The sequence below is a fragment of the Siphateles boraxobius genome, unplaced genomic scaffold (assembly GCF_051911475.1).
Source record: "Siphateles boraxobius isolate OS27281-9 unplaced genomic scaffold, OSU_SipBor_1 65, whole genome shotgun sequence".
Lineage (NCBI taxonomy): Eukaryota > Metazoa > Chordata > Actinopteri > Cypriniformes > Leuciscidae > Siphateles > Siphateles boraxobius.
Window position 1 is genome coordinate 8,163,214 of NW_027509192.1, and position 23,570 is coordinate 8,186,783.

General features: G+C 36.6%; 1 protein-coding gene across 3 annotated transcripts; it reads right to left on the reverse strand.

Moving 5' to 3' along the window:
* Positions 1–249: 249 nt before the first annotated feature.
* dyrk4 (dual-specificity tyrosine-(Y)-phosphorylation regulated kinase 4) lies at positions 250–23,570 on the reverse strand. 3 transcript variants are annotated; one of them, XM_077210659.1, is made up of 14 exons: positions 23,393–23,570; positions 17,534–17,694; positions 8,763–8,906; positions 8,206–8,347; positions 7,859–8,022; positions 6,813–6,949; positions 5,863–6,003; positions 4,717–4,855; positions 3,772–3,853; positions 3,225–3,397; positions 2,869–2,929; positions 2,353–2,482; positions 2,103–2,263; positions 250–1,831 (listed from the first exon to the last, which is right to left on the reverse strand). In XM_077210659.1, the coding sequence occupies exons 2-14, from the start codon at positions 17,633–17,635 to the stop codon at positions 1,563–1,565; spliced, it is 1,845 nt and encodes a 614-aa protein (XP_077066774.1). In that variant the 5' UTR covers positions 17,636–17,694; positions 23,393–23,570; the 3' UTR covers positions 250–1,562. The 3 variants fall into 3 exon arrangements, with proteins under 3 accessions (XP_077066774.1, XP_077066773.1, XP_077066775.1); XM_077210658.1 differs by lacking the exons at positions 17,534–17,694; positions 23,393–23,570 and adding exons at positions 10,694–10,777; positions 14,186–14,933; XM_077210660.1 differs by lacking the exons at positions 17,534–17,694; positions 23,393–23,570 and adding an exon at positions 14,186–14,860.

Sequence of the window (23,570 nt, forward strand, 5' to 3'; positions counted from 1 at the left end):
AAAAAAACACACAATTTATGCTACTTGTTATTGGTTATTTATCAGTTAGGGTAACTTTTCAGTTTAAATAGTATATTCTTAAAATAAGTTATTCTAGCTTTAAATAAAATATAATTTAAAAGTGTGAAAATATTACATTTATCAGAATTTTTTTATTTTAATGAGTAGCTACACATCTCCTTGATACACATAAATGCCATTTTTGAGTAAATAAAATAAACAGAATAAAATAAAGACCAGACCATGTTGTGCATTCATAAATTTAACAAACGGTATTACATTTTTATTGTCATAGATATGACAGTATATTACAGAAATTATTGAGAAGACAACTTAGATTATTTAATTCTAATACTGAAAGGCACTACCTAACACCCTTGATCCAAGACTTTCTTCTGTCAAGAAACAACAAGGGAGATATAGATAGCATATGGTAGTAAAAATCTCTTTTTCAATTATGACAGATAAACAATACAAGAACAAGTAAAACCTTGTCTAATGTTTACATGACTTGGTGCCATCCATATAGGGAGGATAGTATTTACCTTAAGAATTCTATATACAGAAAAATAAACTATTACAATCCATAAAATGTATTTTCATTCTGTATGAACATACAATGATGCACTAATTTTACTTTAAACAGCAACTTTAAAAACATCATTCTTGACCTTCCCTCTGAATCTAAATAATAATAATCATAACCATCTTCATCAACAACAATTGCCATCATTATCGGTCATCATCAATACAATCACGCAACTATTGTGCACACTTTGATGATCTAGTGTGCTTTCCGTCAGATTTAGTCTGATGATGTGTTTCTCTACAAAAAAAATGTCTATGATCAATCTCTTTGGCTCAGTAGGCTAATTATTGCACAGCTTAATAACTCATAGAAACAATAAAAAAAAAAAACCTGGCAAATGACAACAAAACATACAAACACTGTTAATCCATGCAGTAATATTGCACAATAAAGCAGCTTTGGTACCCAAGGTTAGCTTTGAGCTCTATTTTTGACATTGCTAATAGTTTTGATACTTTTAAAAGAAAAATGAAAAAGCACACTAGACCCAATAAACATGCACATAGCATGATGCACTGCAAAATATGCCAGAGTTTCACACAATTTCATAGCAATAATCCTTTCAAAATACAACACAAGCACCAAAATGATACCAAGTCATTCACTTTACTTAAAAATCAACAAAACATTTGAATAGACTATCGCTCTTTAACTACCAATCTAATTCCTCTAGACTGGAAAGTGAAGGTGAGGTTGCACTATAGACAATCTATTTTATTTTATAATTTGTGATTTATTTATTATTAAAAACAGAAGCTTTACAGCATCACATCATCTTGCCAACATTTATCGCAAAATAATTTTACACCCTCAAACTCTATTGTGACCGCACCTTTACAGACCACACAACAATTTTTTTTATTTGTTTGACATTTTACTTTTTTGCCATAAAACAAAGTCAAACTTCCAGACCAAGCGGCTAAAGTAGAAATCATACGCTATAAAGACGTTACTTGTGCTTTTCTTTGGGGTGTTAGACAATGGGGGGGAGAAACTGAGGCTCCTGTCCTTCCGAAGAATCAGTGCTTGATCCTTCTTCAGATTTGATGATGATCTGAACGGACCGCTCTCCACTAGAGTCCGACTTGCTGTCTTTGCTCACACTTTTGCCCGAATTTTCGCAGTTTTCTTCCTCGGCTGAGGCTCCTATAGGACGCAAACGCTCTTCTGATACTGTCTTGCCTCCTTTGCTTGTAGTGTCATTGACCCTCTTAAGTTTGTCCTCAGATCCAGATTTATCGGCTATGGAAAGAGAAAAGATATAAATGATATTATGCAAATGTTTCTCAAATCCAAAGTTTCTCAGGGGAATGTAAATGTCCCTTTAGAGGTTCTCTAATATTTTAATTATTTTATATAACATTTTATTTGAACTAGTAATAAATTCATTCATTCAAGACATTCATACATTTTTAAGCATGATAACATGTCGAACAATTTTTGACGTCACTGTATATCATTATCAATTGTAATGATCAATCATTACTCTACAAGCACATATTGTGACCCTTGCCTGTCCTGTTTGAAGTCACTTTGCGGTAAGTGAAGTCATAATTGTTGTCAATGTCTTTCCGCATAGGTCGAGGTTTAGGATGGAGCCTGTTGAGACGGCCCTCTGTAATCCACTCATGCTGCATCGCTTCATCAGGTGTCATCCGTTTTGTAGGATCCCACCTGCAAGAACGCAATGGTACAGGTTAAAAAAGCCTATTTATGTGTGTTGTGATGATAACAAATATGAAGTCATTCATCACTTTACATACACAAGGCAATGTCGAATGAAGTCAAGAAATAGAGGATCGTTGGTTTTCAGCACACTGGCAAGATCTTTTGAGTTGGGTCGACGTTTTTTCCCTTTGCTGTTGGTGATATTCCTTGGGTTTCCTTTGGAATCTGATTGGAGCATTATATAGGTAAGATGTCAATCAAAATGAAAGCTCAAATGCATAAACAAAATGCATTTGAAATTAGATGTTATTTTGGTAACACTTTACAATTAGAACCCATTAGGTAAAGCATACCTAAAATTAATTAACAATGTGCAATTTATTTGTTACAATAGCCTATTTATTAAGCTTTGTTCACTTTTTGTGTTAGCTTCTTTTAAAATAATGTATTAGTCAATACTGAAATTAACATGAACTAAGATTAATAAATGCTTTAGAATTATTTTCCATTGTTAGTTCATGTTATCTAATGTAGTAAACTAATGTTAACAACGAACCTTATCATAAAGTGTTACCGTTATTTGTAAGGAATCATGTATTTTGTCATTTTACCAAAAAATAATCTTCGTCTTGATGCACTTTGAACAAAATCATTTGGAGGAAGTCCCATGATCTACAAAATCAAAAGTAATTCTTTCAGCAACCAATGCATTTCGAATAACTATAGAAAAATCATTAAAGAACATGAAGTTATTTAAAGGGCTTTCTTTCATCCATAGAACACAAAGGAGAACATTTCAAGACTTATTTTCTATGCTTTTTTCCCCATGCAATAACAATGAACTGTGAATGAGTTTATATAAAGTTTTTACAATACTTTTATTCTACTTTGTATAAATTTTTGAAGTGAAGTGTTTCACAGAAGAAAGAAAGTCTAACTAATTTTAAGTACTAATAGGATCTCTCACCTCCATGATACAGGCGATCTGCTCCACTTCACTCTCTCCTGGGAAGAGGGGATAGCCAGTGTACAGCTCTGCCAAAATACAGCCCAGGCTCCACATGTCTATGGCCATGCTGTACGGGTGGCCCAGAATCACCTCTGGTGAGCGGTAGAAGCGGCTCTGAATGTAAGTGTACACTGTAGATGGGAATACAAGCGGTCTATTAGAGCTACATGAATTCAACAGTATGAATTAGCTTAATGCAACAAATAGCACTAAATCATTGTTTCTCAATTGATGGGTCACAGGTCTGTTTTAGTGGAGGAAAAATAGAGCTAAACGCATGTGATAAAATGCAGCTTTAAGTGTGCATTGTTAGAACAGCAAAATAAATAGCCTATATTATTATACTTTATAAAGGGAGCATTTAATGCTTCCCAAATTCTATGTCAAGGGTGTCTAATGAAACAATTGCAGATTTTGCTACACTTAGTCTTACTCAGTGCAGAGTAAATGACAGAATCAGGATAAATCTGGTGATGTGTTCATTGTACAAGGGTTTTGTAATTACCTCTTTGTTGCTCATAACAGCTTGATCCAAAGTCGACCACCTTGATGTTTCCTTGTCCCCTCTGGGACAGGAGTATGTTCTCCTATTAAGAGATAAATAATAATGCTTTGTCATGATGGTCATTTCACTGGTTAATGTATGTATATCTTTGAACTGAAACTGAAAACAGCTAAAGGAGTTATCTGGCTGACTGTCCAAGCTGCAAAATAACGTTCTTTAACGTTAAATAAATAATTAAGCATTTTATATAAATATGTGAAGTTCACAATTCATAATTCACAATATTACTATTGTGAGTTGTTTACATATCATAGTAGCATTTAATGTACTGATTTTAACACATTCTTTTTTATATAAATACAAAATATAAATATAATTATTTTCTTAATTACATAATATTATATATTTTAATATGCACTACTGTTCACTTTGGAGTCAGTAAGATTTTTGTTTTTGAAATAAGTCTCTAATGCATTTTTTTAAATAAAAAATACAAATAAAAATGTTAAATTTAAAATTTTCTATTTATATAAAATTTAAAATGTAATTTATTCCTGAATTTTCAGCATCATTACGACAGTTGTCAGTGTCACATGATCCTTTAGAAATCATTCTAATATTATGATTTGGTGCTCAAGAAACATTTATTATTATTATGAATGTTGAAAACAGTTTTGCTGCTTAATATTTTTGTGGAAACGGATACATTTTTTCATAATTCTTTGAAGACTAGAAAGTCCGAATGAAATAGCATTTATTTGAAATAGAAATCTTTTGTAAATCTTTTGCATCATTTTTTTTAGAAGTGAAATGTGCTGAACTGTCAATATAGTAATGTTGTAGTGGTCCTATAAAAAACAAATCTTTATTGCAAAACATTTTTCTTATATTTGCTTTTCATTTTGGGGTGATTCACATTTGACAAACTTCAGTGGTGATGTTTACCGGTTTAAGGTCACAGTGGATGATCTTCTCCTTGTGCAGCATCTGGAGGCACTTGAGCAGTGAGTGAGCAAAACGCCGAATCAACCCCAGACTGAAGCCCTGGAAGTTGTTCTTCTTAATAAGCTCATAGAGGTTCACTCTGTATGGAGACAACATAGACAATCAACATATCTGTGATGATGTTACAGGGTGATCTTCATGGATAATACCTTGTGAACTACTAGGATTAGAGTATAGGCAGTAGGAACATTTATCTAAATGCCTCTAGAGGGCAGCACATTAAATTTGGCATTATACCTCACACTGAACTTTCCACAAACACATTCACTCAACAACATTCACTCAACATGTCATTTAACAACCTCCTGTCTTTAAGCATGACCATAAAAACAAAATCTCACTATTAGTCTGTGTTAACCGCTAAGCATTATGCTAAAGAGTCCTTTGAGAGGGAAGCCATGAAAGTCATTATCTTTGACAGTAAGGAGGCCCAAAACAGCAGCTGTGAAAAGCCTAATGTAATCGAAGACTTCACACCATGAGTGGGCAAGGAAAAAGATAGGGGCCTAATCAAGGCATTAACTAAAGGATTCTGTGACGGTAACCGAAGACAGGGACTACGCATCTGATGTCCTCTAAAGGTCAGGCTGCCAGAGATGAAGCTGCTTTTCCTGCAAAGTGTCTTTTAATTGATCACTTTACCCAGAGCCCAAAAGGTCTTGAGTGGAAAACTCTCACTTCACACTTCAATATGGCCACCGTTGGAACAAACCATTGCGCCGGTTGATAAATCAGAACTAATATGACATCTAACTAATGATTCATAACTAATATGGTGATCTGCACTAGTTAATGTCAACATGAAATCAAAAAGGACTATTAAATAAATAAATATATTAAAAAAATTAATTACAATTAATTATTAGTATATTTTTTTATTGGATGTCCTGTTTCACTCATAAATATGAAAGTAAAATGGGTTCATAATTCCTTTAAATAGGCATCTATAATAAGCTGTAGTTACAGGGAAGTTTTCTATTTAAGTTCAGTCTATGACTCCCATGTTTAACGTGAGTTACTATACAGATTTATAAATTGAAACCGCTCATGTGTCCATCTAAATGAATCCATTTTTTTTCCACCCACCCCAGCAGCTCGAAGGAGATGCACAGGTGGTTGCGGAAGTAGAAGTACTCCTTCATGTGAATGACGTTGTGGCAATTATCTCTGTCTCTTCTCCGCACAGCATCCAGGATCTTTAGCTCTACAAGAGCCTGATGATGGAACCTGGAGTTCAAAAGAAAAATAACTTACTTATTATCAACTTTAACAATCTGCTGCTAATTTGTACTATTTTTCTATCGTACAGAGCAGCTTTACAGTATTCAGCACTGAGCTTTGCATTTAGAAAGGGTTTTAAGTTAAAGCATCAGGCAAAGTCAAAGGCATGAGATCAGTTCTGCCCAGACACGTAATGTGATACACAACAGACACCTTTTAACACCCTACAGTGTATCAGGTCCAGTGTAAACTTTGACCTGATTGAGCGCTGATTAAAGACCTTTTGATGGCCTTATGATGAGATAAATATGAAAACTTTAGCCTCTTAAAGGGATAGTTCACCCCCCAAAAAGAAGTTGTTCCAAACCCGTATTCATCTTTCTTCTGTTGAACACTAAAGAAGATATTTTAAAGAATGTTTGTAACCAAACAGTTGATGCCCCCTCCAAGTCATCAACTGTTTGGCTATTTATATTCTTCAAAATATCTTCTTTTGTGTTCAGCAGGAGAGAGAAATTCATAAAGGTTTGGAACAACATAAGGGTGAGTAAATGATGACAGAATCTTCATTTTTGGGCGAACTATCCCTTTAAGTTTAACTTGTATTTATTTAAATGAAGTAGTGTATTATTTTAAATTATATAAATAGTATTTTAATATTTAGTATTTTGATTGTTCTTATACTCATATAGTCAAACAATAATTGACAGACACCTTGCAATATCACCACGGACCCCCTAGAGGTCGCTAACCCCGATTGTACTAAAGATTGCATGGGAATGAGAATGAACACATGGACTGGAGGTTCGTTTTACCTCTTCTTATTTCGAATGATCTTGATGGCCACCATCTCATTTGTCTTGTGATCCAAACATTTCAAGACTTGGCCAAATGATCCTTTCCCAATAACCTCCAGGACTTCATAGCGATAACCTATATGGTCATGCTGGACCTGCACAGAGTATTTAGAGGACAGAGTCAGCTGACAAACAGGTCAGCATAATTATTTACATCTCCTTTGCAGTGGCAGACTTCCTGTTACTTAGAAACACTGCAATGGTAATATTGAAATGCATAAACACTCCTTATTGGTTGGTTTCCCAACTAACATTAAGGCACATATCAGGATCTGTCAGACATGTGAAATTGTTTACATGTTTTGACTGCAACCTTTAGCTGTATGACTCTTTAAATCGTCAAGCCTGAAGGCATTCAGTCTAATGTCCGGTAATCCTGAGGAATGTCGTTCTGAAAAGGCACATTTAAGGAAGATAGGGTGGGACAGCAGACATTAGGGTCTGGAAGCATAAATCAGCTGAATTCGCCAGTCTCGTGCTGTAATGCAATTTCATCATTAATCGAGAAGTTGAAAATGAGGTCAGTGTGTCACCCAGTAAGACAAGCTATGTATGTATTTTTTTATTTATTCATATATACATGTGAATAAATAAATTGACAGATTTTAATAGATTTTACACACACACACACACACGCACACGCACACACACAGTATATAATATATACATATAATAACATATTTACACACAAATATTATGTAAAAAAAAACTTTTATGTTAGATGCGATTAATCGATTTAACAGCACTAATAATAATATATAATACAATTTATAAAATACTATATAGCCATATTTAAAAACAACAAAAACTAATAAAAAAAATGGCAAATACACCCAACAAAATTACTAATACTTTAAAATAAAAATAAAAACATACAATATGAAAATAGAAGGTAATTCAAATTTGAAATAAAACCTATAATAGAATCTTAGTGATACTAAAAATAACACTGCCAGGCAAAAGTAATGTAATCACAGTAAGATATATGATATGTCATATCTAACCTTTAAGTAGCTGCCATGCTCATCGTCATAGCCTGAATTCTGTGGGGATCCCTGGGAGCCCTCAATCTTCTTAGTGTCCAAGCCCAGATACCAGATCTCAGAGTAGTCCATTATCTCCTCCCTCTCATATTCTGTTAGCTGGTTCTGGAAGTGCTTCAGTGCCGCTGTTTTGCAGATTAAGGAAGACACACATAAATAGTGAACATATAATCCAATTAACCAGTGAAATATCAGACCATTCCAATGCTATTTTTAGTTATTATTTCCGATTCAGCTGGAAGAGCAAAAATCCACCTATTAATTTCTCAATATATGAAATGCAAACAGAAATCTAGAGCACTTCATACTTGTTGGAGACATAGGCAGCCTCTGTCCCTCATATGTCCTGATCTTCTCAAACTTATTGATGATGCTCCTGGTTAAGGATTCGGAGAGGTTTTCCACCGACGAACCAAAGCGATTGGGAAACTGCGGCCTCTGCCTCTCCTCCTGAGTTACAAGAAATGGACGTCAGATGGAAATGAGGTTTTATGTGGCTATTGGGACTATTATATGAATTGTTCACTCAAATTCTTTTTTTATATACCTACCCTCATTTCATTCTAAACCCATATATTGCTGTTTTTTCTCAAAAAATAGTCTTTTGAGGAACAGACACTATTTCAGACACTATTCTAGTCTTCTGGGCTATTTTTATAGAATTTCTGATGGGCTATTTGGGATTTTTGGAGATTGACAGACATGACTGCTGTTAACGGATGATATATGAAAAAAAGGATGCATCAAAAAGTCTCATTTTGTGTTCCACAGAAGAAAAAATGTAATTTGGGATTGGATATACATGAGGGTGAGTAAACAATGAACAGATTTTCTTTTTTGGCTAAACTTAAGAGTGTTATCCCACCTGATTCCCTTGAGTGCTTTGCACCAACTGTTTGACGATACTGGGTAAGGTTCCATTCGAATGAAGAAGTTTGCCATTGGTCACCAAAACTTGCTTGACTGGAGCCTCAAGCTGGGGCAAAGTACCAACTCCCGTCCCACACTTCTAGAAGAAAAAAAAAAAAGACACAATACTATGAGTACCGTTCAACATGAAAAACTCTACAAATCAGTAACAAGGGACAAACGGGGGGAAAGATACGTGAGCTTCACACAAGCTGAGTGGCCAACGGCCCCATGTGAACCGGACCCCCTGCCTAGAGGATGGAATTTCAGTGGCGGTTGAGACCGAGGAGGGGACAAAAGCAGCGATAGGGCAGTCTTTCACAACCCATCAGAGCAATGAACATGTAACTCTAAATCTTACATTTGGGGTGTAATAACAGTGAATGATACAGATTTTCCCCAACGTGGTTCCTAGTTTTGTCATTATCTTCTCTTGGAAGTAATAAAATGAAAGGTTCCCTTGCCATAAAACAAATATAGGGCACTGCACAAGGGAGGGCTTGTTCGTAGCTTGCAGGTTTTCCCCCATCTCACGGTTCAAAGCCAGTGCTCGACAAACTTCTGGGCTGAAAAAAACGAGCAAGTGCGTCTATAGATAGATGCGATATTCAATCTCATATGTTCTGGGGATACTGCGGCATCTGCCAACTTGATCATGACGCATAGAAACAGTAGCTAAATATAGCGTATAGGGGCACCTGAAGAAACCTGCAAGAATACAGTATGGTGTGCGTTAACAACGTCCACCATTCAGGTACATTAAAACCCCGATTGAGTCTAGGGATTTTGACATTAAGAGGCACTATGCCAAGCACTTTATTATAAGCGGATGTTAACACCTGCGAAGAGATTGCTTTTAGTTAATGACAGCTGTAAGGGGGTCATCTCATATTAACATTAAAGATTTAACACAAGCGCTTTCCATAGGTGCTGGAGGGATCATGCATTGTCATCTATAGATAGCGGACACACAATGGAAGTGCCTACATAAATACTGCTGTTTATTATTAAGTCAAATGTTTAATGTTAAATTGACGCTAATTTCACAGAATTTACACATGCTTCACCGTTAACATATCTAGATTGTCAAATGTTAGATTGATATAATTTAAAAATATTGTTAAAATTAGTTAAAAGGGACATGTTCCCCATAATGGTGGTTACAATTCGGGTTAAGTCTACTTAGGATCCCTGGGGTAGCTGTTCGTTATGCACGATTAAAAAAAAGAGAGAAGTGTTTAGGCTAAGCATGTAGGCCAATCAGCTAGTGGTATTCTAAGCTACTACGCTGGGTTGCGTTTCCCAAAACCATTGTTAGCCAACTATGGTCCCAAGTCCATTTAACTCCATTGGTACCAACGGAACTTGCGACCATTTAGTTGACTTTGGGAAACACACCCCTGTGCGGTCAGCTAGCAAAACATTAGCTAACTAAAAGAAAACAAAGAATTAGAAATGTTCAATTTAACAATCTATTTGTATTTATATGCTGTTATATGTTACAATTAAAAGTAATAGTTCAATAGCATACACTTATGTATGTGTATCCTCGCTGAATAAATGTATTGCATTCTTTCAAAAAACAAAAAAAATCCTACTGATCCCAAAACTCATGAATGTTAATGTAAAACACAAAGCTATTTTGTAGGACTTCTAGTCAGGCATTGAATTCAATACCCATTAAAAGTTCTTTCAGCCAATGGAACTGCTTTGCGTATTCCATTCAACTGGTGGACCGAACGGTCCAAAACACCCTGCACCCATCTCACAGTACTCCTCCCAGACAGAGTTGCTCTTACTGTAGAGTGATTTACACTCCCTTTGAGAATCAATTGGAATGAATCATCACTGTTAAGTAACCTGTTTTCTCTGTGAATAAGGGCTCACCTGTGAGTAGGTGCAGTTGGGTCCTATTTGTGTGTTCTCGGCCTGAGACCTGTGGGGGTGAGGGAAAGCCTCGGGTCTGGCTGACTGTGAAAGAGAGCGGAGGAAAGACGTCATGAGCGTGAGGAGTGGGCACACTCTTGCAACCCACATCCACAGCCATACGTGTGGGATTCTGCGTATATCACTTCAGGCATCATCTCTGCTTGCGCAGTGTTATTCAACACAGCTGATGACTCATGTTCGATACACCAAGGTTGCTTCTTTTTCATTCAAAAGCACGTTAATAACATTTTGCTGATGCCCACCATGTCAGATGATGCAGTTTGACCTCATAGTAGAGGACAGTCAGTCGTGATGTGCAGACTCCTTCACTGATACTTCACACTCACAGCAATCATCTCCCAACTATGTTCCACTTGTGCACGGATGTTTTACGATATCAGGGGACCTGCAATGACCACAATCATTCATGATTGCGGACATGTGAGGAAACAGGCCCTCATCCATCTTAATCAGGTGGAGCGTGCGTCAATAGTGGTGACAGACAGCATAAGGACAGATGAAAAGCTCTAGCTAAACTTAGAGCCTCTCGGGTGGGGGCGAGATACAAACTGGCGGGCAAACACGTGCCGGTAGCAGAAGTCCAACAGATTGGCCAAGAAACACACAGACAATGGGATGGTCTCAGCCATATACACACCTTGGAGATTTATGTGGCTCGCAGTGGCCTTAATCCACTGGCTGATTACATATGGCGGTTTTTGGCCAAGCGTTTCTTCCCATCGGAGGGTTTAGCTATTCGGATGTGTTGGGTCTTAACTACATTAATTCACAGTGCAGTGAAGAATATACAGGCTTATAGAGGGATCAGAGAGTACATGGACTTCAACGAGCCAGCAGCAAAGAGATTCATTTAGAAAACAAGCAGTAAAAATTTGTTACACTTAGACTACGGGCGGTCAGCTGCTATGTGAGCCCAGGGCTTTAAAAGACTCATTCAAATATTAACACCTTTGAGTTTCTATGTTCAGGGATAAAGGCTTTGTGTTACAATGTGGGTCAGTGTGCAATGCAAGAGTGAGAGATACTTTCCTTAATGTCACCATGAAAAAAAATCAAAATGGACAAATTTTGTTTTTTTATAATGGAATATTGCGGTATTTATCATAAATGATTTATCCATGCACATAATTATTATGAAATTAAATATTAATGTGCATACCCTCGTAATAGTTTGTAAGAAAATGAAATTGTAGCAATAGCAAAAGACAACGATCCAATCAATTCCCAATGGACAACATCAAGTCCCGCCCTACATTTTTTTCTTATTCGAGGAGCCGTTTCACTCAGATTTAATAATCAGTCAGCTTCATTCAGCTTCATTCAGCAAAAAAATTATCACATTCATTCCTTTAACTTACGTGATAATTTGATATTTTTCTGATCTATATTGATTAGGCATTCACAATATATTGGTACCATATAGGATATCTGCAGATTTTTTTATTTATTAATCTAAATTGGTTGACATTGTACATGGTAATTTTACCTATTTTTATATTTAGATTACTTTTGCCATAATCGGATGCTCACTTAAACACTCACGTAATCTTAAAAACACTAATAATTTAACAACACTGTAAAATGTAATCCTTAGCATATTTTCAAAATAATTGTCTATTTTTCATACTTAAATGACGTTGTGATGCCTAAACTCACTTGTAGCATTTAAAACAATTGATTTTAGTTTTTAAATTATAATTTATTTAAACTAATTAGTATAGAATTTTAATATCGGTCATATTGCAAAAATGTATGAATGTATGTGAATCTCTAATATAGGCCCTATTGTGACAACTCTGAGCTAAACAATAGGCTTTCTCTCTACAATATACAAATATTATATCCAATGTGCTATTTTAACATATACATTGGTGTTTAAGCCCTATACCAATGGTTTTACACATTTTTGTATCACATACACAGACAGACCAAAGGAGGATTTGGGTCACCTCAATCAAATAGAAACTATCATGTATTTTTTTTAAACATATTTTTTCACTCAATAGCTTTTAATATATCTTGATGATGTGTGTGTTTTATGCTTATATTTTTACTTGTATTGTTTGTCTTTTAGCCTTGTTAAGCACTTTGGTCAACGCCAGTTGTTTTTAAATGTGCTATACAAATAAAATTGTATTGTATTGTATTGTCATAGGAAAAACCCAAATCACACCCAGAAAGGATCAAAAATACATAATATGTGTTCTTAATACTCTGGACTATGAATGCATTTCATAGTAACTTGGAGCTCAGTACTGAATCAATTGCTGACAACCAAGGATGGTTCATACACTGGCTTGAGGATTTGTAAGCAACCTTACCATCACATGTTCAGGCCAAATATACTCATGCACAGGGTTGTAGGGTTTAATGGGTGCTTTAACATCAATCTTTGACAGAACAGATACAATGTATTCTGTCAAAATTCAATTCAGCAGTGGGAAAAATCTCACTGATAGAGTGATAGGCTGAATATCGGATTGGGACTTACATAATTTATCGTAACCTTGCACTAAACATTATCACCTATAAAACCGAAAATACACAGAACGGAGAGCAATCAAATCTCTCGTGTTACTGTGAGTTACGATTCTTAGAAGAAGGCAAAGAGCAATGAAACCTGAGCAAATAACAAAAAAAAAAAAAGCGTGAGGATGTTATTTATAGTCCCTTACAATTATAACCATGGTAACCACATTCTGTCTTTGAAAAAAACGCTATATAATACTACATGTTATATGCACACATATATTCTGAAATATATAGCTCTATTATATAGGCCTACATACAAACATTTGCTTTTGATAACAGTGAAAACGAATATATCAAGTTATCATACACAATCACTGTAGCCTATATGATGCTAACATTAAATGTTATAATCTATTATAATTATGGGTAAGCAGTTTACGCAAAAATATTTTTTTAAAATAAAAAATAACAAAGATATTAGTAATAGATAACATTTAACCTGTGTAAGAACTTTTTCACAATATTTCTGCATTTTCTTTTTAAGAAAAGTGGAGGCTGATAGCCAGTTACCAGTTAAATTGTATGGTATTATATATATTGTATAGGTCAGTATGATTTTATATAAACAAACTTGTGGTAGCCTATGCTACACTTTCTATGGCACACCTAAATAATAACATTAAACAAGAGCAAAATATTGAACTAATGAACTAAGAAAACCATTAGGCTACATTAGACAAATTCGTTTTAAGTAGCCTATAATCAAGCCTATATGCGTAAATTATTTCATATATAAAATAAATGTTTAAAACCTTAATAATAATCATTGTAAACTTCAGTGCAACTAATAGAATCAGATAGGCCAAATATGCTTTACAAATATTATAAAGTTTTTAACAAGAGTTCATAAGTGCATGCAAATGAATACGTAGGCTATAGCTACTCTTCATACATTACCTTGTTATTAATTTCAGGAAACATGTCGCTTTTTGACACGTGGAAATTCAACACATCCAAGTCATAAGGCATAGGATTTAAGAAGAAAAAAAAGAACGGACTCGCTATTAAATCCACCAGGAAACTTGCATGTGCATCTAAAGCATCCTGTAAGACACCGGAACCCGTCCTGTCAGCACTGGAAAATACCAGGGAGAACTTCGCGAAATGAAGTGTTTCCCAATGAGGAGGGGAGAGGTTGAGAAGCTTTCGTCAGCAGGAGATTAACGGAAAGAGGCAAGCTATCCGTCTGCTCCAGGTTTTCCAGCCTCACTCTATATAGATGTGTTTACGTGCGTTTACCTACTGAACCCATATTCCTTCCATCATAGCAAAGTGCATTTGTTTGCCAAGTCATGGCGATCCTAAAGTGGAAATCCAGGACAGTTATTGACACAATGTCCGAATGTGCAGCGGCACAAATCAGCCTCTTATAACACAGTTGTTTAGTGTGTATTTGCCGCGCGAGACGCGACTGCCTCAGCTCACTATTTCCTTCCTCGCTTCGACACCAGCTTTGAGTATGCAACGGCACCGCCTTCGGCACTATCTGTTTACTGCCCTCTCTTTAAGTTTCCATCTGTCAACGAATGATGGGACCCCAATAAATAACGCCTATCAGTAGCTACATCGTCATTCGCAAAACCTTATTTCAAAATGTCAGAAGAGCAGTGGGAGAGCCAAGAGCCTCACTCAACCTTATTAACTCCGTGATTAAGTGGGCTTTAATTTGAATAGGAGATTGGTTAGGTGCATTAGTAACAAAATTGTAACTTTTTACACCCCAAAATGAATAGTAGGCTACTGGTGACAAATGTGTTTAGATAAACAAACAAAAAAAGAAGACTTACGTAGACCAATGATTAAAAAATCTCACAGAGGGAAAGTGCAAATGTGTGAAGAGCCCCCAAGTCTACACTGGACAAATACATCTTGATTGCAAAATGGTTTTCTGTGAGCTGTATACTAGTGATTTGTGTTTAATATTAAACAAAACAATATACTGACTTGAATTATCATCAAATGACCAAAAGCCCAACATAAGTTCATTTTACTGGACTTAGTTTGACTTATTCTAGCTATACAAAACACTTTAAGTCTTCATAAATTGCAAATATAGAAGGTAGCAAGTTGACACTTTTTTTCACACCTATTCCCTATAGACTGCACTGCTCACATGTAACAAGCACAGCAGAGGCGGAAGCTGTGCACTGTATCTGATACAACATGACTCATCATGTAGGCTTATTATCAAACCACTTTCAGATTGTCAGATTCAAACAGCCTGTGTATATACTAATTTAAGACAAAATAGTGATATTTCTTAAAATGAGTGATAAGATGAGGTAAAAAGTGGTGGGAATTTTGTTTTGATCGTGGGAATAATTACACAAGCGTGCATATAGCATCACAAAACCACATAGCCTTTGGATTTGTACTATAGGTAATGAGTATTGGTCTACTTCAGTGAAAAACTAAATTATATTTAAAGCATGTTCATGAAAAAATAGCATTCTCATTATTTACTCAATCTCTTTCCATACCCACATACTGGTATTTTTTCATTGTAAAAGATAGAAGATGGTCCATAGAAAACAAAATATGGGTTGAGAAAGACGCGAGGTTGAGTAAATAATGACAGAATGTTCATTTTTGGGTGAAGCTTTTCAACTACTCCCTTGAGAGAACAAACCAGACTGTCTAAAGCAAAGACAGAGATAGATAGACATAGAGACAAAGGTGTGTGAAAGAAGAACACTCATGGTGGTAGGAGGGGAAAGAAGCCTGATTATGATTAGTGTTTATGTTACATAACACGGAAGCACTCTAATAATCATGGTGAGCTATGGGGATGAACTATTCCTGATGGAGTGCTCGTTCAGCACAATGGAGCTCAGAGAGACATACACATGACAACTCCATCCCAGCCCAATCCCCATCAGCCTGTCAGAATCTCTGGTCCATCCCATTCACGGCTTAATTATTAAATAAAATAATAGCTCTGCATGACTGAAACCAGTTATGAAAACGTGTGAGGTAAATACTACCACTCACAAATTCACTGTTATGGATGTAGTACTGATTAAAAAGTGATAGACTACCATGCTTATTTGCATTTTATAATCAGCCATTTGAAGTATAGAATTTACTCACTTTGGTAAATAATTTCAGTAGCATAAGTATTATGACTATGAAGGCCTTTGCTAGCACAGATAAATGCTACAGAGAACTGAACATGTTTTTTTTTTAAAAAGAGGTGAGTGAGGAAACCTTTGATCATCCCAACACTTTGATCCAAAATGTTTGTCTTTGAGAGATTCACCCAAAAATGAAAACTCAAGTCATCATCCACTCCCCTTCATGTTGCTCAAAACATGTAGCCCTTTTTCATTGAACATAAAAGTAGTTAGAAATAGTCCATACGTATTTCAAGGCTGCTCTTTATGAAAGTGTATGGATGACTGCAGCTGTCAAGCTCCAAAAACTACAAAAATAGTACCATAAAAAGCAGCCCATATGACTCCAGCACTATATTTCAAGCCTTCTGAAGACATACAATAACTTGTTATGGAAACTTGATACGTTGTTATGGTACTTTTCTGGTGCTTGACATGCTTTTAAAAATGTGGAAAAAATACAGTGCAACAGCTTGTCACATGAGCAGTACCCTAAAAAGGGCATCTTTAAACCTTATTTACCCCTAGAATGTTCATAAAAACACCTTAAAGTAGTACATTACTAGTACATTACTTCTACCTTTTAAAGGTACTGCCCCAGTGTACACGTAAGGGAAGGTTCCTCAAATCCACTGGGCAAGATTTGAGGAACCCTGCCGTAAAGGTTACATTTTTGCACTCCTTTCCTCACAGTGCAGCGAACAGCCACTGTAGGCAAAAGAGCATGACAGACATTTTGCAAGGTAATAGTTTTTGTGCCTTCTGAAGAAAAATGTCTAATATGTTTTGACTGTATTTTTTGGAGAAGCAACCTAAAATTAAACAGTTCACAAAGGGCAGCAAGGTTAGGGGTAGTGTTAACCTTTCCACAAATCTATGTAACCCTCCTATATTGGACTAAATCAGTAAATAAGAGCACAGAATTTCAAAGACTTGACTAAAAATCTCGAATGTGAAAAAAGCATTTTCCCAAAGGTCTACTGTTACATTTACTGTTACAAATGCATTAAACCTGCTGAATTGCAATTTAGTTGATCTAGAGTTGTAGGTACACTTATCCATGATTCATTAACAGGGGATGGACATTTTAGGAGACAGCACTTACTGTTGGCAGAACACTGCAAATCTTTACCTCGGGTTGAACTCTCCTGTTCCTGTGACTCTGTCGGGTGCCCCAGCAGTTCTGGAGGATCTCAAAGCCACAGCAAGGTGGTGTGGTCCCTTTTCCACCCATAATGGGGTCTCCACATGCTGCAGTAACCACAGGCTTCAGTCCCACAACATCATGTCCACCTGTCGGTAAGGAAACCCTGAATTTAACCAAAACAACTTTGGCCTTTGATGATCTTCTAGAGCTCCATGGTCCAGATTGAGCAACTCGATGGGATCCTTTCCTTTTAGAGTTCTACAGACATGTGCTTGTCCAAAAGATACACAATCTCTGGTTCTAGGAGGATGTGGTCGCACTCATTTCTCTGCACTGGATCTAAGAGTCCATTTCACGTGGCATCTCTGCTCGAGGAGATGTGTGTTGTAGGCAGGGATAAATGGGTGGTAACGTGGAGTGCACAGGGAGAGGTTGTGACGTGTGGATGAGACTCCACAAGGGAGCCATCCTGAGCCGGAGGGTGAGCAGTGGGGGCTCTCAGTGCCATCTTCCTCTTCCTCAATGGAAAACATCAGGGGAGTGATCCCTGACAGTAGAGCTCCACTCAGGGGCAGCAGAAGCGGCTTCTGTTGGGACTATTGGTAACTTCTCCATCCCATAGGCCATCTCCTGGAGACAGTCGGATATATTTCCTCCCCTCCGCTGCTTACATTCCCCCAGGACGCTGACAAACAGCAGCGAAGTGCAGAGAGGAAATCTTATCTCCCAGCATGCACACATAGGCTTTGGTTTCTCCTGCTACAGCACAGAGAGAGTGGGAAAGCTAGCCCTGCCTTTCATAGTGATACCTCCGCCATTTGCCTCCATGGATAATATTTCTGACTGTTTCATCCATGGGGACCTGGGATCTAATGTGTATACCCACATCTCTCAGCGCCACTTAGGAAAGGACAAATTGGATCTTGTGCACCTGCCATCAACTGAGAATGGGAATGTGTTTACCAGCTTTGTGTTTACATTGTAACTGACATTTGGAAGTCCTTAGACATCATTTAAATCATGTCACTCAATGGTTATTTAACAGATGTTTCGCCTGCAATCACATAGTCGCTGGGGTTTTTAATGTGAGGTGGATGTGTTACAATCTACTATGACATTACAGGCCTTCTGGCAACAAATTTGTTTTAGAATAGAACTGCCGGGGACTGTCAAATGAATTGGCCTCTTCTATCGAATTTCTCCAAAGGTAACACAGATATATTCGGATTAGGATCAGCTTTTGTAAAATATTTTAAACCAATACAGGGGTGTTGAAATCTTGCTCCAGGAGGGCCACCATCCTGTAAAGTTTAGCTCTAACATACCTGCCTGAAAATTTTGAGTGATCCTCAAGACTTTTGATTAGCTGTTTCCAGTGCTGGAATGTGGCCCTTCAGGAGCAGGATTGGACACCCCTGCAATTCCCACATTCACGGTACATTTCTGTCAGGGGTCACCAATCTTGGTCCTGGTGGCCAACCTTAACTGCAGAGTTTAGCTCCAACATGGTCCAACACACCTGCCTGGAAGTTTCGATTGATCTCGTTGCCCTTGATTAGCTGGTTCAGGTGTGTTTAATTAAGGTTGGTGATAAACTCTGTAGGGAGGTGGCCCTCCAGGAACAAGATTGGACACTCCTAGTTGGGAACACAGTTGGGAAATATGTTAATATTTTAAAGTATATAGAAAATTCACCCAGACTGTATAATATTTACTTCCAAGTTCTTATTCTAGAGGAATGTTATGCAAGTAAAAGAACTGAAGAATAGAAGCAATTCCTGTGAACTGAACAAAGACTATAATAAGAAATGATTTTGGCTATATAGTCATGGAAGCAAAAGAGTGATTTTGACTCTCTGTGGCCCAAAAAAAAGTACATCTAAGCCACTCTTACAAAATCATGAATATTGGCACATAAGATAATCAAAAAGGATTAAAAATCCAGTGGCTTCAACAAATGATGCTAGACCTTACACTTTTCTAGCCTTGCTAAGTCTCGCTCATCTAATGCTACTTGTATTGTGCAAACTGGTTGTGGTTACTAAGTCAGTATCACCTTTGATATTACAAATGTTGAACAATGTAAATTCATAATTGCAACAGATTGATGGCTAATGACCTAGCTGGCAGATGTGCAATTTAAGCATATGTAGTGATCAAGAAGTGGATACAAGTCGTTCAGGTGATAAAGGGGTCAACCAATAGCAGGTGTTGTAGAGTAATGGATTAACCACATGTGACACGTGTAGGAAGCCAAAAGATAAAGTAGAGGTAAAGTCTTCACCTTTGCTAAGACGTTATTTCTGCACATGACCATATATATGTGCGCCTTATTGAGACTACAGATGGCAGTCTATTTTAACTGGTTAAGTATGTTGATAACCCTGCACTTGTCCTAATAAAATTAATCAGTATGTAGCTGACAAATAGTCAGTTAGGTCACCTAGCCCTGTCATTTTTAATAATATATCATAGAAAAAGCTAAATATTTAGGGAGATCTTAAGGAAGCCATTTATATGTCTAATTTGGTTGGCTTATGAGACACACTTTTGAAAGACTATTTTTAACTATTAAAATAAAACCGCAACACTCAGCAAGCCGATCAAAAAACAGCACAAGCCTTGGCACAAGGTCCAAAAATGTCAGCCTGAATATAGCTGCAACAGCGCTTCAGTGAAGATGCATTTAAAGGCACAACTTTTGTGGGAGGGATTTGCCATGCAAACCGTCTAAAGGCCCGCTAACACTAAGTACAATAACTATATCGATACAGATATAGTCTTTCTAAATTTAAAAGGATAGCAGAGTCCACACCACAACTATAACAGAAACTGCACAGAGAAACGATATTGTTGGAATCACTTTCAAAACAAATTTTTTTCCTGCTGATGTATGATTAGAAATATTGACAGCTAATCATAATCCATCCTGCTTTAAAGAACTGACAGATGACCTAGTAAACAGAACAATATCGTCCATTGGTGTGGATAGTAATATAGTTATCGTTAGTTTTCTTTATAGTTATCATTCTTGGTGTGAACAAGCCTTATTAGTTTAGGCTTTCAGCATGCTAATTAAAATCATACTGTCATTAAAAAGTAACTTATAACCTGTACTGTTGGTACACTTTGAAATATTCTATGTTAAAAAAAAACTTGTGCTTATCAAGTTCCTAAATGTCTGTGCAAAACTTTCACACCAAGGTGCCGTGGGATGTTGTCTTGCCAGGGCATTGCTCTGTGGTTGCTAATCTGGAGAATTTTTTAGCATGTTGCTATGCGTTTGCAAGGGTGTTCTGGGTGGTTTCTTACCGCTATGTCCCTATGATGTTTGAGAAATGTCTTAGATTTCTCCTATAGTGTAAGTCTATGGGACTTTTTACTCATTTTATCATCTACCATGTAAAAATACTACACTTTTAAAAGTTATAACACACCTTTTGGAGTATCATTCATATCCGCTGCACTAACACCCAGGACAAGTTGCATGCTAAAACCTTGTCTTTAGGATTATGGGGTATATTCTAAATCTTAGCAAGCACCATTGATGGAAATAAATGAATGAATAAGAACAACACTCCAATCTCTCACAAATACAGTTGGTATTTACTGATGCTAGAGATATTCAGATGTCCATGTTCAACAGTAGAGTAGTGCAATGAGTGGGCAGAGAGACAGACTGACAATGCCCCACTCACTTATGCCAGCATAAGCAGCATGAGTAACATTATCTATCAAGGTCAGCAGTCTGGGCCAGGCCTCACATGGGCTAATCCTTATCACACACACAAATACACAAACCCATATGCATACACACAGCGGCTGGGACAGGATGGCAAGGATAACATTCAACATCTATTCATGTTTAAATTAAAATTTCTGCTGACATCTAATTATTCTGAGAAGCTTTGCTTTTGTTGCCAGGGATTTCATTTTTGCTTTGACCTAGACTTTAAACGTGCTGAATCTGAGCACAGATGCCCCGTGGGCATTGAGTCACAATGACCCCACTTTTGTCAGGGAAGCACTTTTAAATTTCAAGCTACTTTTAACTACAAGCTTGTACTTAACTTTTTAAGTTTCCAACATTGAATATGTTAAAGATATTACAAGTATATGGGTAGCATAGTAATCACACTAATTAACAAGTTTTAAGTATAGGCCTACACAAAACTTGATTTTAGACCTTTAGTTTTGATCACTTTACATACAGTATTATTTGAGTCACTCTTGTTGATTCAGTAGCCACTCTCACAGATGTATTCAGGGAGTTAATCCAGTAAAAGTTTCTGAGTCTGATATAAACCATGAGCTGAATTCACAAGTTTTTTTTTTTGTGAATCTTTAAAAGAACTGACTTGAAAAGAGTCATTTCTTTATGAATTGGAGTACACTACTTGCAATGCATACATTTTTGTTTTTGCGTGCAGTCATCGCTGACAAAAACTCAAGATGTGTTTTCTTTGCTATTTTGCACTTCAGTCCAACATTTAGACTGCAAGCTAATCAGGTAAAAATATAATTTAAATAGTTGAGCGACCCGTGAACTGTAGAGGATAAGGCGGTTGTAGATCTTTTTACATGAGGCTTCTAATAGTTTTCTGCAATGAAAAGTTATGTAGTTAATTGTTTAGTGTATTTTGTTTGATATATTTTATAGATATTGAAGGGGTGTGCTGAGCATTGAATGTGGTTTTCTGTCCTCTGTTTGAAACTAATGCAACTAATGCAACTTTTTTAACTGTCAGTCATCTTGAACTTGATCTTGAGTGTTAAATTAAGGATATAAATATGCATATTCATTTCAAGGCTATGACACAACCTTGAAGACATTTCCCATTTCTAAAGGAGGAGGAATCTGATATCAACATTTACAGGAACAACACTCACATTTGGCCGACACACTTTATTTTACAGTGTCAGTATTACATGTAGTTACTACAGTAATAACTATAAATTATGCATAATCACATGCAACTAACCCTAAACCAAACCAAACCTTAATCATAACCCTATAGTAAGTACGTAGTTACTTAATTTCACTCAGAACTTCAATGTACAATTACAGTGTAATAAAGACACCTTAAAATATAGTGTAACGACACTTTATTTTAGAGTTCTGTTTCCATGTACATACTATGTACTTGTTATAGTAATTGCAATAACTGGGTAATAACTAGGTACTAAGCCTGAACCTACTCCTAAACCTAACCTTAACCCATACTTTATATTACCAGTATTTTCTTAGGAAAGTACAGTACACTGTAAGTACACATACGCGTATGCACTTTAAAATAATGTACAACCATCATTTCTAAAGTCTGCAGGTAAAGATGATTATCTTACAGGATTATGGGCGTCAGTTAACTAAGCTCAAGAGACTATAGTTACCTCAGTGCTCTCTGGTTGCCTGGTGAAGGGAGAAACCTCAAACCCCAGAAACACCAAGCATCTTGTTATTGCAAAAAGAATATCCTCCATGGTTTACCTAGGTTATCTTAAACTGAATTACAAACGCATGAAATCAATGAAATCAACACAACCCCTTTTCTTTAATAAATTCAATAAATGCCAGTCAGTTTGGTGTGGCATTAGTATCCAAATATTTTGCGGCAACATTGTGGCGTACAACCAATGGGATAGACACACTCTTTCACTCTTAAAGCATAATAACGCTCTTTTTTTGTCCTTGGTCTAAGACAGTTCAATGAATGATATATCATTATATAAGTTAAAAATTCACAGCCCTAAAGGAATTAAAATCTGACACCACAGCATCACATACATACCTGCTCATTATATAGTGTTCTTCCATATCTTTTATCATCCTGTTCAACATCTTACCTTCTGTCCTCTGTTTTCTCCTTCCCTTCTTTCTGATTCTGCCCTCGGGCCCATTTCTACTTCAGGCAGGGTAGTAGCATTCGGATGAATCCAGGGAGCAAATTAATTAAGAAATCCAGTTCTAGTATGGACAGCAGCTACAGTGTGGGCTATTATGGCGCTGTTTGGGTGCTGTGAC

Coding starts and splice junctions, on each gene's coding strand:
- dyrk4 (XM_077210658.1), bottom strand. CDS start 14,257: ATGCCTTATGACTTGGATGTGTTGAATTTCCACGTGTCAAAAAGCGAC. Junction 6,004..6,812: donor ATCATTCGAAATAAGAAGAG/GTAAAACGAACC, acceptor TTTGAACTCCAG/GTTCCATCATCAGGCTCTTG. Junction 1,832..2,102: donor AGTGACTTCAAACAGGACAG/GCAAGGGTCACA, acceptor CTCTTTCCATAG/CCGATAAATCTGGATCTGAG.